At 41.3% G+C, this 17,108-nt stretch overlaps 1 protein-coding gene across 1 annotated transcript in view; it reads left to right on the top strand.

The window, feature by feature from the left end:
• Positions 1 to 13,580, top strand: part of LOC119653796 (sulfite oxidase, mitochondrial) — a 32,691-nt gene extending 19,111 nt beyond the window's left edge. Inside the window, exons 3-6 of the mRNA XM_038058808.1 lie at positions 1,420 to 1,591; positions 5,919 to 6,257; positions 12,378 to 12,567; positions 12,628 to 13,580. Coding sequence (XP_037914736.1) covers positions 1,420 to 1,591; positions 5,919 to 6,257; positions 12,378 to 12,567; positions 12,628 to 13,446 — 1,520 coding nt within the window. The 3' untranslated portion in view covers positions 13,447 to 13,580. The remainder of the gene's footprint in view (positions 1 to 1,419; positions 1,592 to 5,918; positions 6,258 to 12,377; positions 12,568 to 12,627) is intronic.
• Positions 13,581 to 17,108: the final 3,528 nt, after the last annotated feature.

Here is a 17,108-nt window from a genome sequence, read left to right as displayed (position 1 = left end):
CGAAAACATAACAGTTAAAATAATCTTGGCTAGTTTCCGCTCCGAATCTTTCTACTTTCTACATTTTGTAACAGTGTGTGGAGTTTTTATCTTCGTTTCATCTGGTCTTCATTGATTTCGAGAAAGCTTTCGATATCTGAAGTGCTCTACGCAGGAGAACGTAAAATGTTACGACGAGGTAGACCCTGCCTGAGATGTAGCGATGGTGTAGGTCAGGACGCTAGTTTTTAAGGATATTGAACTGGTGGACCTCGGCGTGGAACCGGGATGTCTGGAGCTCCTTATTAAGGCAGGCTTAGATCGAATACCGGTTGTTGCGCCGTTGATGATGATGATGCCAATTGTATTGCTTATTATGCCATTCAATGGAACCCATTCTCCCATGTTGGCCGATGAGCGAGTCGCCTCAAGATCACTTAGTCCAAAACAGTAGAGGAGGAGTACGAGAACCTCGGAAAGCTCTGGGTAGTTGTGATTGATCCACCATACGCCACCAAAAGGTAAATGACAACCATGTATATTGCTCCACCCTTTGTGGGCAATACGTAATCAGAAATTCATTTTTCTGCCAACCAACTTTGGCTCACGAAACGTTGGTGTGTCATGTGCATTACCAAAGTAACCTCGATTTCGCGATTCCATCTCAATCTCACTCGATGGCGATGTCAAGAATCACTAGAATACTCACCGCGAGAATTCCGACAATATAGGCCGGACAATGTGGGCCTAAGCGAGGTAAGATTATGGGATTCTGTAGAGTACTTCTGGAATATAACCCACTATCCTAGAGTGGCCAATGAATGAGCACAGAATAGTGGCTGAAGAGGGGAGCTTGGAACTGCCAGCGGTGGTGCGGAAATATGTGGTTTATGCGGTAAGGCCCACATGGGGGCAACCATATAAAGGATATATATGATGTAGAATACAAAGGAACCCTACAGCTACCACTGCTTCCCTCTTTTCATGGATGAAATCCATTCGGGATAGAAGATCCATCACTGAAAAAATCTCATGCTTTACACTATCCGTCTTCAAAAAAGCCAGAATCATTGTCTTGTGCAATAGGACCTTTGAACGATGGTACGACGTCTCGAGTATATTTTTTTCGAAGCTGATATAAGCTCTGCTGCCTGTTAAAAGCCGTACGCGAATTTCGTTTTAGTAAGTTTATGAGTTGTGGGTTTCGATCTAGATAGGAAAAATGTTTAACGTTCTTAATATTATGGTGTCCTATCTGTATTATTTTCAAATGCTGTTGGATGCTATTGGATATTGTTGTTTTTGGCGTTTTTTAACATTGTCCGCTTGTACTTCGATTTCCCTTCATTGTGTAGCTCAATATCTCATGCTGGCTTTAACTATATTTATATATTTTATGAATAGATTGAAATTAATTAATTTTGGTTGTTTTCTTTTCAGATGATAAAAGGTCACAAATTATAGATACTCCTAAAAATGATGACGTCGCAAATGAAGTTCAACATTCGGGCGATAAAAGTGATTCTGAAACGAAAAATGATCTTTCGCATCCAAAAGTTCGAAGTGACTTGCCTACGTACAGAATGACGGACGTCCAACAACACAACAGCCCGTGAGTTTGCTTACAGATTTTCTCTAGCACATTTCATTCTTGATTCGTGTCAATAAGTTAGATTATCCTCATTAGAACAACTATTAACGCATACTTCAAGAAATTTATTTCGCAGCAATAAAACTAAACTATATCCCTTAGATAATAGCTATGAGCTTCTTTGGAGTGATATTCCTAGGTGCGTCTCTTCAAGTTAACTTTCGATTAACTTTAAAAAGATTTTTTAAGACCAAAGAGAAGGAAAATAAAAGCCCCTAACTCCACTGCCCAAAAAGGGGAGCACCAGTGAAAAGTGAGGACTACCTAATACTTTCGTTGTCTTTATATACCCACCTTCAGCTTGAAGGCGTAACTCCACGCCAAGCATGCATTCCCATGATAAGGCAAACTTTGCCGGAAGGGAACGTTTAGAGCAGTTCATTTCCAGCAGGCTACTTTGGAAGTTTTGCTAGGTCAAATCTCTGGTGGGGTATCCAATTGGGATTAGGCGGTCATTAGAAAGGAAATGAAATGGCAATCTATTGTAAATTCCGGTGCAAAAAGTATTTATGTGTTCGGGATAGTTGAGTCCAAAGTCCATATCGAACTTCTCGATTAAGTTATCAAATAATTTTTCATGCACAGTTGCGTGCTCTTAACCACGTTCATCAGCGCATAGTTACTGACCTCATCGACATGAACTTTGGCTATCAAAAACGGACTATGATTGGCTTCTGGAATGTGCGCACGCTCCTCGATAACGTTCAAACTCTGATACCGAACGAAATATCGGGAAGTACAGTCTAGTGTACGTCGCGACAAAAAGAAAATTGTTATTGCGCTCGTTAATAATATTAAACGAAAGATGCGGAAGATCACGAAACGCAAATCCTCATCCAGTGAAGTTCCGCCTCTTGTGGATCAAATGGCTAGTCACTCTAACATGCGGATACGGACTGTTCATCCAAGCAGGAGAGAAATCATCTTGGCCATCAATGCACTCAAAGAGACTAAGCTCCTGGGCTTGACGGTCCCCTCCAGTTATTGCGGATTTGTTACTTCCACTCGTATTCTCAGAGAGTGGTAGAATGGGATGGTCGTTAAGATTTCAAAGAAGGGCATCCGTTTTGAGTGTGAAAGTTGGAGGAGTATCTGCGTGTTCCCTGATGTCGCAAAAGATAAGATAATTAAAATAATCCTCGGAGGCATCAAAGAACATCTCGAGGCCATGTGAGCGGAAGGCGGAAGTCGCAGTTTATAGGTCATATATTAAGAAGGCGTGACAATTGCTTTGCTGATTGTGCCATGCAGTGGATTCCACTCTTTCAAGTTGGCGACGAGTGGGTCGTCCCAAGACCACTTGGCATAGAACAGAGATGATGAGTTTGGACATCTCAGGAAATCTTGGGGGCGCTGAAGTGGATTTCAACGAGCTGCGAACGATTGCGCGTAAGTGTGCTTGACGCGCTTTACCCCACAAAGGGGCAACCATATATATATATAAATTTACTATATTTATTTACATATTTACCCTAATCTAGGTCTCTTTAGAATCTGCAAATATACGTATCTAGTACAGTTAAAAAAGCACGAAGAACCCAAAACTGTATCGAATTTAGCTTAGAGAATCCCAAACTTTTGTGATTAGTCTCTTTTATTTCACAGCATGTTGTCTACTAATTTTTTCATTCATCAAAAGCTTTCGAATGCAATAACGGAATCTACCTTTTCACAATTAATTTTAAAAAATTGCCGATTGGTTATTAGTTTAACTTTGAGGCTTGTAGTGAATGATCTAGTTGCACAATAGCGTAGACGTCATCTATTTACCTCAGAGAATGGCCCTCGCCTTAATCGAAATATGATAACCTTTCTACCGATACCGATGAAAGTGGATCCTGTGAATTACAATATCTTTTGGGTTCTTCATTCGCAAACTTTAAATTTTCTAGGGAAATCTTTGGTCATGATCGCAAATAAACTCATTTCCAGCTACAGTTATGTGCGGAGCGTTTTTTTGTCGGATAGCGATGTGAAATGCATTTACGCAGAAAGTGCCGGACTCCTGCCTCAGACAGATTGTTGGGTAAAACACCCCCTGCTGTGTCTAGAACACTAACTCGAAACCTTAGGGCGGGCCTATTCAATGCAGGAGCACATTCGCGTGGTTCAGGGAGCCTCACTACCATGGTGTCTCCCATATGCATCTCCTCCTTTTTATCTTTAAAAATGTCTTTAGCCTAACTTGCCGCTTTGCTCCATGTGTCCTAGTTCTGCAGCGTAGCCTCAATCATTGTGTCCGGAGACAGTTGGCTTCCTTTCGTTACAGGCAATGGCACTCCCATCTTCTGCAGAAGAAAAAGTTGTGGCAGGATTCATCCACGGCATCCCTGATCCACCGTATCCCAATTCTGTACAGATAAGGCCCCCAAAAAACGGTGTCCGGTGAGCAGGTGAGAGTGTGGGCTCTTTATTCACAAGCAACGGCTTCTGAGGTATATAGACATCTCTCCGCAGTATGGACAGCGATCGGATTAACTCCGAGACGGTAGATAGGTTGACGTACGCAAAGTCCTTCGCCATTATATTTGCACTAAATACTACTTCGGAACCGCAGAGTATGACGGACTGAAACGCAATCATCAGCAAACGACGCCTACTGGATAAAGCTCCTTAGACATTGGATATCAACTGCCAAATCGCAAACATTCTAGTTGCAACCTTATCTGCGAATCGTGGTACGAATCTGATTGAAGAAGCTCATCTTACTGTCTACTGTAATGCTGAGGTAGTTCATCGTCGGCTTCGACAAGACCATGATTTCAACAACCTAAAGAGAAACAGGGAGAGTTAGGGAGAATCCATGTTCAGTCACCCATCTGCTGACTTGTCGCATCACCATTTCCAGAGCGCGTTAAGCTTGTTCGGCCTTGCGTGCGGGACTATTGCCGCAGCGTCATCCGCATATCTGTCCATATGCAATTCATTAGCTATCTCGAATTGTAGTCGTATGAGGCATTTCAAAGGACCGGACTAAGTAAAAATCCCTGAGCTGCCTACGATGTGTCCTTCATTCTGCGCTGTCCTTCCAAGGTGTCGTAGAGTAAGACGTGGTCCTTTAAATAGTCCTTTCATGTCCGAAAAAGGTAGTTTGGAATATGGAAACAAATTGAATTGAAGGCGTTTTTACATCTAGCGTCACAAGAAATATCATTCGTCGTCACTGGCAACTGAGTACCTCAGCCAGTCTCGCCGCTGGACCACTTCTTCAACCCCATCACGTTGTTTTGGCGAGAAGTCTCCTTAGCAAGTATTGAAGCAATCAAATTTGGTTTGATGAGCATCTCAAGTAGTTCCCCACTGTGTCTAAGATGCGAAGCCATACCATGCATAGTTGCAGAATCAATCTTATAGTATGTACCTCCTCGGGAGTATCTACACCTAAACACTCTCTTACAGGTCATTCCTCAAACAGCCTTTGTGGTTTGGCTAATCGGCCAAAACTGGCAAAAACTGGTAAAACTTTAACTTTAGCTAATGATCTCGCAAGCTGCCAATTTCATATTTTCAAAATTTGCAACTAAATCACGTCAGACCTTTTAGTAGTCGTGGATGCAGCAAATGTTAGTTAAAGGATCTTAATTAATTAACAGTTTCTGCACTTACTATCAGTAGTTAGCAATAAAACGTGTGAAACCAGTTTTCCAACTAGGCTTAGGATATTCTAACTCCCATAAATCTTTTTTTTGTGTTGTAAGCATTTTCACAGGCACACAGACCCTGTTGCAATTTGCAGAGATATTGTCCCTCATATGTTCTTCGGCTAGCTGAAATCGTTTGTAGAAAATTACTTTATGCTAACGCCATCAGTTGGGAACCATAATCTATACATTTCTATGGGGAGTTTGTATGCCAACTTAACTGAAAGAGACTGCCATTCATGGAGCGTCTTATCGCATCATGACGAAATTTCGAAGAGACACATATGTAGTATGTCTTCGGTTCACTCCTTTGTGGAGCGTGGGACATTCACATAGAGTAACCTTTCTCATTCTCATTTTGATATTGAGATTATATTCCAATTTTAATAGTATCATTCTTAATGCTATGCAAGCGGTAAATCTTTAGCAGCAGGACAAGCACAAACATCCACGCAAACAGTGCCCAGTATCACAATTCGAAACGAGGCACGAGAACGAAGAGACTAATGCCAATTTTTTGTGATTTGTTTCGTGATTGCTCTACTAAATGAACTATTGATTCCTATAATGTTTAATTGTTAAAATTGTTGTTAATATACATTCTATTTTAAATATATCAGCTAAATAATCTTATATCTTCATTTTAGAGAAAAAGGAGTTTGGATCACTTACGGGATAGGTGTCTACGACATAACCAAATTTGTACCTCAGCATCCAGGTGGTGATAAGATTTTGCTTGGAGCGGGATCTTCAGTCGACCCATTCTGGCGTACCTATCAGCAGCACAATACTAAACAGGTTTTGGAACTTCTTGAAACGTTTCGGATAGGAAATTTGAATCCTGAAGATGAAGTCGGAACAAAAGATTTGGACTCACCTTGGGCCAATGAACCGAAGCGACATCCAGTGTTAAAGCCGGCAGCAGAGACGCCTTTTAATGCAGAACCACCGCTTGATATTTTAGTTCAAAAGTTCATCACTCCAGTGTAAGTAATTTTGTTGATGTTTTTGATGAAATCAGATTGTGCTAAGTAAAGTGTAAAGTAAATTTGCCATTTTGAGCGTCATTGAGAGATTGTCATCATTTATTATTTCTTCTTGTAACGTCATAGGTATAGTATACCATTTTTTGCAGTAGCATATAAAATTTTATTCAGTTTACCTAAGATGGGGCACCGAATGCCTAATAATTCGGCACTTTGTTAGAAAACAGTCAGAGTTGGTAGTTTAATAACCAAATTTATTGAGCATCAACTTTTTTTTTCATACACTCCAAAAATTCAAATTTTGATTCACTTGTAAGTGTTTTTGGTTATTTGTGTGTGATTTTGTAAGTTCGTCATTTGGGTAACATTAGTTATAATGATAACCAAACTAAAGCCTACAGACGTTATGAGAAAATAGTAATTTTAAGAAAAGCCAGCGCTTTTTGCTACATGAAAAATGAAAAAAGAGAACTCAAAGTGCAAAGATTTTCGACTTCAAACACTGTGATTCTGGGGCTTCTAGAATCATACGCCTTACCCAGATGACTTTGAATTTAAAGAAGAAAAAAAAGACGACTCTCGTCAACCTTTCACTGTACCAAGAGCATCTGCCAACCTATCGGCCTCATCTTCTCCGATTCTATGCGACCACAGTACATAATTAGATGGGCAAAACCCGCAACGAGCAAAAAGAAAGCGCCATCGTTTTGATGTTGGTATCACTTGGCTTTACAGTATTCAGTGTTCGATAAGACATCGACTCAACATCGACAATTCTTGTATTTCTTCTGCGTCTACAAATGGTGCTAGGTTGAAATCACCGTCAAAGCAATCCTTTGTCTCCAGAGTGCCATATGTTACCTCCTCGAACCTGGTACTGGAGGGTTTGCTCACCATAGCCTCTGTCACGTCTTAATGAACGATTAGAACTCTGACCTGATGATTGCTTTCTTCATTACTGTCCGGATAGCTCAAGTAATTAGAGGGCTGGGCTGTCTTAGGGAAGGTCGCGGTTCAAATCTCACTGGTGACAGGGATTTGTTATCGTCGCTGGATGTCGGATACCAGTCGACTCAGCTGTAAATGAGTACCTGGGTCAAATTAGGGTAATAATTTCACACACACACACTTCAAGATCCTGATCTAATATGGGTTGTTGCGCCAACGATTATTATTATTATTTCTTCATTACTGTTACACCGAATCGATTGGCGTGATTTAACTTCCCCGCGCTTATATGGTCTAATTATCCTAGCTTGCCACTCTCTTCCTTCTATTCTATTTCATTGTAAATTTCAATATTTCAAAATTGACGCCCATCATCCAACTGTCGAATTCGAATGGAACTCCACCCATATAAGTCCCCATTGCGTGCAAAGCAAACTTAGCTGTTTGATCAGATCGCATATTAGCTAGCTTTATGTTTGGACAAGCTCTCAACATTTATTACCTCCTTTCCCAGTTACGCCCCTTGTTCAAGTCGGCACTCTTTTTAAATCGGATTATTAGAGAGATCCAAAAAATATATGCCTAAAAAATGCAGCTAACACGGATAATGAAATATCTGCCTTTCGGATATCTAGTTGGCTTTATCAGTTTTTTAGCCCTGTGCTATGAAATCAAAAAGTCTCATGAGTGATACTTGGTGAGCATGGAATGAGAGCGCGGATATCTTAACTTCTTTTGGTTTCACATTCGCAACTCCCCACAGTCCTTCCCGCTTGTATCAAATATGTTGGCCCTGCTGCAAATTCTTCTTTCAAACACCGAACCGTACATCTCCCTCCGCATCAGAATAAGACTTTTCGTCTCTAATAAAATTATTTCTCAAACTTTAAAGAAGAGCGAAAATACTACTAATTGACGTATTGTTTAGTTTCGCTCTTCACTATAGCACCAGTCAGCAAATAGTGAACAAGTTGCAAATCGGGAGCGCGCTTCAGGTATGAAAGGTTTTGTTGATCTTTTCCAATATGATAGTGTTAACTTAAGGGGTCGCAATAAATTTTCAAAATACAGGGTGCGGCAGCATAGCTTCCTTTTTTCAAAACTCAATAAAAACTATTGTATGCATCGGAAAATCTTTATTTATTTTTTATAATGTAGGTACATGTCTAAAGTTTTTATTTACATTGTTTTGAAGATCAAATCTGTTAGGTGACGTCCCCCATTCTCCATACATTACGTAAACCGATTTCTGGCGTTTGTCATGACTCTTGTTAGCATAGCAGGTGTTATGTTGGCAATTTCTTCTTGGATGTTGGTCTTCAAATCTTGTAGGGTTCTTGGACGGTTCACATAAACACGGGATTTCAAAAAACCCCATAGAAAAAAATCACAAGGGGACAGATCGGGAGAGCGTGCCGGCCATTCCAAATCGCCTCTAATTGAGATAAGGCGCTCTGGAAAGTGTTCCCTCAAAACAGCCATCGATGCTCTTGAAGTGTGTGCTGTTCCACCGTCTTGTTGGAACCAAGTGTCCCCCAAATCCAAATTTTCTAGCCGTGGGAAAAAAAAATTCTGTAGCATGTTTACATACCGGTCCGAATTCACTGTCATTGTAACCTCATTTTCCTCAAAAAACCAGGGACCAATAATTCCAGCTGAGGAAATTGCACACCCCACTGTGACTTTGGGTGAATGCAAAGGCTTTTGATGCAATTCTCGAGGGTTGGTGTCAGCTCAGTAGCGCATGTTTTGTTTGTTAACCGACCCACACAAATGAAAATGGGCTTCATCGCTAAAAAAAAAACAATAGCACCCTCGGGAATGACATCAAGAAGAAGCTCACACGCGTTCATCCGAGAATTGAAGTCACGTTCTGAAAGTTCCTGCACTATCGCCATCTTATAGGAATGAAAATGAAGATCATCACGAAGAATTCTTCTCACAGAACGATCGGATAGTCCAAGGGCAGATGCGTGTTTGCGCGCAGAACGCCGTGGTGATCGCAACATTGACGCTCTCACTGCTTCAATGTTCTCAGTTGATCTAACAGGCCGAGGGACTCCAGTTCTTCCTTTTGTCGCACTTGCAGTTTGTCTGAATGTAGTGACCCATGTAACAATTGACTTGCGGTCTGGGACGGGAGCAAATGGGGCTAAATTAAAGCGATTCCGAAATGCACGCTGTGTTGCAATAACCGAACATCCGCTTGAAAAGTAAACCTCAACGGCAAAGGCACGCTCCTCACTATTCCAACGCATGATGGGGACTGAACCGTGTCGGGACAAAACTTTACAATATCCCCTCTTGAACGAGACCACTAGCGCTCCGCTATGACATCAACTAACTGAGTGGCGCGCATTTTAAAAAAGGAAGTTATGCTGCCGCACCCTGTATAATAGAATTCTATTATTAGCTTTATTTAAGCAGATATCGCAGATTTTTTGAGTGGGTATTTGCCTAGAATGGGCCCTTGAAATAATTGATCCTTTCGAGTCCCCTCACTTCTCCCCTTTGCAACCAATACCTGTCTCGTAAAGTACTCCTCAAGATCTTCCATTTGATACTCTATATGGCTATATTGGGTGAAAAACCTTAAAAAGTATTACAGCTTCGGAAATAATCGATCTGCTGCTTGCAGGTTACTTAAAGTTACCAATTTTTGAATAGAAAGAGCAGATCGTTTTTTAATTAAGGACAACCCTAATATATTCATTACCGATATCAATGTTGTATTATTTTTATTTTTTTATCAAACATCTTTCCTCTTTCCTAATGACCATAGACACTTTTTTCGTCTGTGCTTGTTTTTGGACTTCTGCTCTTATTCGCTAGGTTTTTTTTTACACCAGGGTATGTCCTTTGATGACATCTTTCCTACGCTAGTTATGTGCGTTGTCATGATAGTCGGAGATAAATGTTAGCGCGCTCCTCTAACAATATTTCAGCCTAACGAATTGTTCTGGTGAGATCCGGTTGTCGTCCCCTAGCAAGTAATCCATTTCCACGGATGCCTCTTCAGTTCTCCCGCCGACTTACAATGTGGGGATAATAACATGATTCGGAACCAGAGTACGAAAATGAAAAGTTGATAGCATTAATAATAATAATCGTTGGCGCAACAATCCAATTGGACCAGGGCTTTGAAGTGTATCAGAGTACTTCATTCAGGACCGTAACGGTACACAGTACACTATATATACACCAGTGAGATTTGAACCGCAACCTCCCGTACGACAGCCCAGCATTCTAACCACTTGAGTCACCCGAACAATAATTATAGTAGATATTATTAGTATCGCTTATTGAGGATGAATTTGCTGGAATGCACCTTTAAACAAGATTTATAAAACGATTGGGTAGGTAGGTATCAGTGGCCCCTCCGAGGAGCCCAATTAGCGCTGTGGTGTGCCGTTTTGATGCCACAAATTCCTAAGAACGTGACTGCTGTTATAAGAGCAGGGAGGCAGAGTCCAGCCAGCTCAGATCTTCAGAGCCAGCCGGAAGCATTCACGAGGGAAAACAGCTCTCCCACCCTGCAGCTAGAGATCTCACTGAGGTCCCCAAAGAATGGTTTACCCAGTGCTCACAGCATGACTCTAGCTAGAGCTGAGCAATCGCATTTCTGCACTGCCCTTTCTGCCTGGAGGATGTCGTTGCTGAGTACAAGGCTTTAATGTTCATTTGGATATCGGTCAGAATGGCTATGTTGTGCTTGGGCCTCGAATCATGCTCCAGTCATCGACAGACTTCCAGTATCGCCAGTACTTCCGCTTGGAATACACTGGCGAAAAATGGGAAACCATACGACTCGGATACACTGTGTTTATTCGAGAAAACTCTGCACCGACTCCACAAACCATCTTTGATCCGTCGGTGAAAAATACTGTGTCATAACCTTGCAACACGCCGCCGGTCTTCCAGTCTGCCCTGGTTGGAAAGTCCACAGCAAAGTTTTTCGGATACTAGGATGTTATTGTGGCCGTAGGGCTTCGCTGTCCAGCATCCGGACTCACGTAGTCTGACGACATTGCACACTACAACGTATTTAATGTCGGGGACTAGGGGGAGGAGATGCAGGAATTCATTGAGAGGATCTGCCGGGCAGGACTGCATCGGTTCTTTGAATTCTATTAAGCTTCGTTCTATTGTATTTTTTGTTCAAAGTCTGCCACTATACAATAGAGACGTACGTTGGGATTGAACGCACCCCTATTCTTTGCGAAGGTTTTCTTGCAGGCATAGAAGGCTATGCAGGTCTTCTTAACCCTCAGTTCTATGTTCAATCTCCAATTGCACCGAAATACTTTAAATTGGAGGGAAGAACCAGTCTTTGTCCATTCTTGGTCTTGGTGGTGAATATCAGTTCCGTTTTGGTTGGGTTCGTGGTGAAATGTTTCTTTCTTTCCTTAAGCTGTTCGCCATAGTGGATGAGAAGTCGATGGTTATCATTCTTCACAGGACTATCGGAACACTTGCAACCATCAGCGCGTTCTTTCATGATGCGGTATATGGTACCGAAATTATTATTTTCCGAAATTTGTCATATTGCTGGAGTTGATGCGCGCCATTTCGCCCCGATTCGCAAAATCCAATAAGAGCCCTTACTTCCCTACGCTCCTCGATCCGCTTCTAAGTTTTGGTAGCCAGCCCAATCTTAGGACGCCCCTTTTGGGTGTGACCAACGAGAAGATGTGGAGCAAAACTTAAGCGGAGGCAAGTGCCTATCAGATGATAATCTTTTCGGCGCCGATTTGAATGCCTCTCATAATGCACACAGTAGATAATTATCAAATCTACTGCTAATGATGATGTGGTCAATTTGGTTAGATGTACGCTCTTGAAACCCAACTGACTTTATGGCGGACTCGGTGCTCGAACAATATGTCGCCAATGACGAGGCAGTGGGGAGTTGTAGCAAACCTTTAATTTCTCACCAGTCATTAGGTCCCAAGACCATGTTTCTCTATCATATGTCCGAGCAAGGTGTTATTAGAGTTCATCTTGGCATTTGAATTACCCATTTCGGTCGCAATGTCACTGACCCTAACGGGGTAGTGAATTCCTGTCTCAGTAGTGAAAACTATTTCGAGTAGAGCTAGTTCAACTTGATATAAACTAATGTAGTTTCCACTATATCTGATATTATTCTAGGTAACATTTTTGTTCTTCCAGCGAATTTTTCTACGTCCGAAATCATTTACCTGTACCTGTAATAGATGAGAAATCTTATGAGTTGGAAATTGAAGTAGAAGGTAGTGAAAAAACCCTAACGCTCAGTTTAGATGAATTGAAAAAAATGCCCAAATATTCCGTAACTGCGGCCATACAGTGTGGAGGAAATAGACGATCCGACATGCATGCGGTAAACTCATGACATATGTAAAAGTTGTATTATGTTTAATAACAATATATTTTATTGCAGGTTAAACCAGTGAAGGGTCTATCATGGGGTGCTGCAGCCATTGGCAATGCGACATGGTCAGGAGTGCGATTACGCGATGTGTTGAAATCAATGGGCGTTGAAAACGATGAAAATAAACATGTTATCTTGGAAGGTCACGATCTTGATCCTACAGCAGCACCATATGCAGCTTCCATCCCACTCTACAAAGCCATGGATGAACGTGGGGATGTTCTTCTAGCATATGAAATGAATGGCAAACCTTTGACTCGTGATCACGGCTACCCCGTTCGAGCAATTGTACCTGGAGTTGTAGGTTCTCGCAATGTGAAATGGCTTGCTCGCGTCGTTGTGTCCGACAAAGAATCCGATTCGCATTGGCAACAAAAAGACTACAAAGGATTCAGCCCGAGTACAGATTGGGACACCGTAGATTTCTCTAAATCGCCTGCAATTCAAAATCTACCAGTTACTTCAGCCATTTGCCAGCCGCAGCCTGGAGAGAAAGTTAAAGTTGTCGATGGTTTCATTACGGCTCGCGGGTATGCTTGGTCTGGAGGCGGAAACAAAATTGTACGTGTGGACATCACAGCGGACGGAGGGAAGTCCTGGCACGTAGCTGAGTTGGAGCAAAGTGATGCGCATCCAGGAAGACATTACAGTTGGACTTTGTGGACTATTAAAATTCCAGTTGAAGAAGGGAAGCAGGAAGTGGAAATTTGGGCTAAGGCTGTGGATTCGAACTATAATTGTCAGCCGGAAACATTTGAAAATACGTGGAATTTGAGGGGAGTGCTTAGTAATGCATATCATCGTGTCAAAGTTAGTTTAGTTAGGTAGTAGCAAATGGGGTTCTTTGGGTTGCTATTTTTATATTGAATGTATGAAATGACATTATTATATTTTTCATTTTGAGCGCACGATTTGACTACTAAGTCTTGACAATGACAAATCGAACAAATAAAATGTAAAGATATTCAATTAACAGACTCTTTTTATTAGGCCCTTCTTCTTTTTGATTCACAAAAGAGTTAGATGATTCCATTTTAGCGCAGATCCCATGTTACATATTTCAAAATAACACCTTAAAAAGAAAACGGAGCAAATAGGACCACCGATCATGAGTACAAATATTTAAAGATGTAACATAAGACGTGTCCGACATGAATTGGAACGACTTAAATTAGAATTCTGGAGATAACTGTGAGAATTATAATATTTCAATTTATGAATCGGTCAGATATCGATTGCCATGATTTCTAGATGCAATGCACAGATTTGTTTATTAGCTAATTCAAACGCCGATAATTTTGCGCAGTCTCTACACAAGCATGTTATGCTGGCATTTAGCGGATATCAATTAGCGCCATTCTCCATTAATTCTACACCAAAATATTTTCATTTTTGATTTAAGAGTGTCGGGTGGTGCAATTTGGAGAGGACCATGCGTCATGGCTGTTTGTATCTTGGCGACAATTTCTGCTATTTGAATTCACTACATTGGAATTTTTTCACTTCAGAATTGCGCTCGCTTCTATTAATATAGACAAAACTTGGGGTGCAGAGTGTTTCAACATCAGCCATAACTTTAGCTAAAAAATTTACCAACTCTCCCTTTGGGGTTGGGAGCAAAATCTAAACGTTTCATCGAACACAGAAACATGATTTTAATGTTTCAACTAAAGATGCGTGCATGGCAGTTCGCTTGTAAATAGTTAAAATTCAATTGGGCACTATTTTTGAAGAACCATTTGCACAAATACAAAATTCATATGCTTCGCGGTAGAAGTTGAATGTTATTAGTAAGTGTGAACCAGTTTATTTCAAACAGATATAAACACGTCAGAAGGTTTTGTTGATTGTTTATGTAACAATATTTGGGTACACGATGGTTGCACTTCTGTTGTGTTGTAAAAAGAACGGTACTTTACTTACTGACCGACGAGCCGCAACGGATAGATGGCGAGAATTTTTTGAGCAGATTTCAATGAAATCATTTGTTCATCTTCCACTTTCACAAACATTGCCAACATTTGGAGCAATTCCACCTGTCAGCGTCACTGGTGCTCAGAGGTGGCGGTGAGGAAGACGGGGCGGCAACCCTGGCGGCCAAACCAAAACCAAGTGGCCGAGGAGAACCTCCATAGTGGTGGCACCGGGAGACACTGTACTCACTTTGGTTTGCCGGCCGTGATGCAGTAGGCGAATGCTCCAAAGGCCTAATTAGGGCGATCAGACACGAGTCTGCACGGGGATTCATCCGAAGTGACAGTAGGTCACGAAACCTTACCAGGGATATACTGGTACCATAGGAACTGGGATAGCCCCTGAATTCACATACTTCGGAAGAATTCCTGTTGGCTCTTGCGGATGAAAAGACGGATGCGTTCTCATCATCAAGCGCCAAAAAAGAACTTTCACTCGTATTAGAATTGGGAATCATATCATGATTTTTAAGCCAGCCATGAAACACTTGGGAGTGATGATAAATGCCAAAGCTCAATTTTGAGCAGCACGTGAAGTTTAAGCCATCCACCGCGAGTATTGCTCTGGCAGGCTGCTTGTAGCCAGGCCCATCTTGCTGTATATAAGTCCCAGTTTGGGAAACGGCACTGTATGTTTTACATAACGCACATAAACTGAGTGCGGTCCACAGAGGAACAGCCCGAAGTGTGTGTTCTGCCCTCTGGACCATCTTACATGATGCGGCGTTCGTCATCTCGAGAATGGTGCGGATTGACATTTTGGTAGACGAGTTAATGAACATATATAACCTCTATCTATCCTTTATCAGAAAGGGAGGGTTCAATGGGAGAGATCAATAACTAGATGGCAGTAGCGATGGGAGCATTCAAAAAAGGATCGGTGGATGCACAGATTGATCCCTGTTATCGGGGAGTGCCTGAAGGAATAGCATGGGCAGATCCATTAAAATCCTACTCATTTTTTCACCAGTCATGGAGGATATGTCAATCAACTCAATAGATCAACTCCATCATCGCAACGAAATTTCGAAAAGCGGAAGAGGCTATGAAGGTGCTGTCATATACGCCATGAATAGAAGAAAGGAGACCTAACTAAAGTAACCTAACACCGCCCGTAATGTAATACCTGAAGACGGTTCCACGAGGTAGGGAGAGTTTGGGGTGGTTTTAGCGGTTAAAAATTCCATACATTGGTGGGTCCATGCCAGTGTCTTCTAGTGATTAAATGTGATTGACGATGGACAGAAGACCATTCTGAGTGACAATGACCAAGAGGGGAGAGCTATCCCGAAAAACCGATATTGATCGTGAAGATCCGCCGCAAATGCTGAAGTTACATCGAAATGCTCCGCCGAAAAGTTTTTGCATGCCTCTATACTGGCCAGGCTTAGGAATGTATGGGGGTCCTTTCCCCACTTCGATTCCTCATGTGTCATTATACAAAAATTTACGTGTCCTTTACCGTTACATGGGTCCGCACCGGATTCCGAAATATCATCCTCGTGAGTCTACCAAAATAACATCATGCGAGCTAAACCTAAAATGAAAATAAAAAAATAACGTTTCTACGGAATATTAAACTTCCAATCTTGCCAGCACATAGGGCACTCTTGGCTTGTTTGAAGATGTTAGAATTGTTTTGTTATTTTAACTGTCTTTTGGACGTACGATACAATAATAGCTCATTTGGCTGTAAGCCTCAAAGTTGTCAACAACTACTGTCGTTCAATATCGTATTGCTGCCTTGAAAATCACTATGGTTGGTCCCCCCATGTGAGTGTGCGATTGTTACCTATTTTATTTCGGCCCTTTGATGTTTTTATATATAGTTTAAAAGCCTGTTTATCAAGAATTATAGATCCAAACACCAATAAAATATTGTTGCTCCCAAGACGGCTCCAAATTTCAACACGTTTGAATTCATATTAGAAAGAGATTAACTTTCTTTATTTATTAGTCAATTCCATCAAAGACCTAGCATTTTTTCTTATTAGATGATATGATGATTATTAGATGCTGTATCACCTTTTCCGAGGTAAGACGTTATTCAATTTAAAGATGAAAGTAAAAAAATAGAAAAGGGCTAGATTTTTTATTCAAAATGGAGACATAGTATACATCAGACGCTACTTGGCCTCCATCTTGTCAGCGGCTTGACCGGAAAGCAGTAGCCGTGTAGTTTTTTTTTCTTATCTTTATTCGTCATGCCACCTTTTTGAACGAAACCGCCTAGCCTTTTTCCTTTTTTTCCATTGGGTGGTTGTCTGTGAACAAGAGGTCTGCGCATAAAAACTGGCACAGCAAGTTGCAATCCATGCAAGATGATGATGGGCTTGGCACTTTCCAAATCCCCCAACAAAATAAATCCAAATTTAATTTCCGATAAGAAGAGATTGCAAGTTGTCAAAGCGGAGTTGAAGCTGAGTAAGTTAACATTAGGGTAGTACGTCTGTTTTACCACAATTGTAGCAAAGAATTGGAAACAGGCAACTCAAAGTTCGTAATAAAAAAATAATT

The sequence above is a fragment of the Hermetia illucens genome, chromosome 4, assembly GCF_905115235.1.
Source record: "Hermetia illucens chromosome 4, iHerIll2.2.curated.20191125, whole genome shotgun sequence".
Lineage (NCBI taxonomy): Eukaryota > Metazoa > Arthropoda > Insecta > Diptera > Stratiomyidae > Hermetia > Hermetia illucens.
This window is presented reverse-complemented; position numbering and strand designations above follow the sequence as displayed.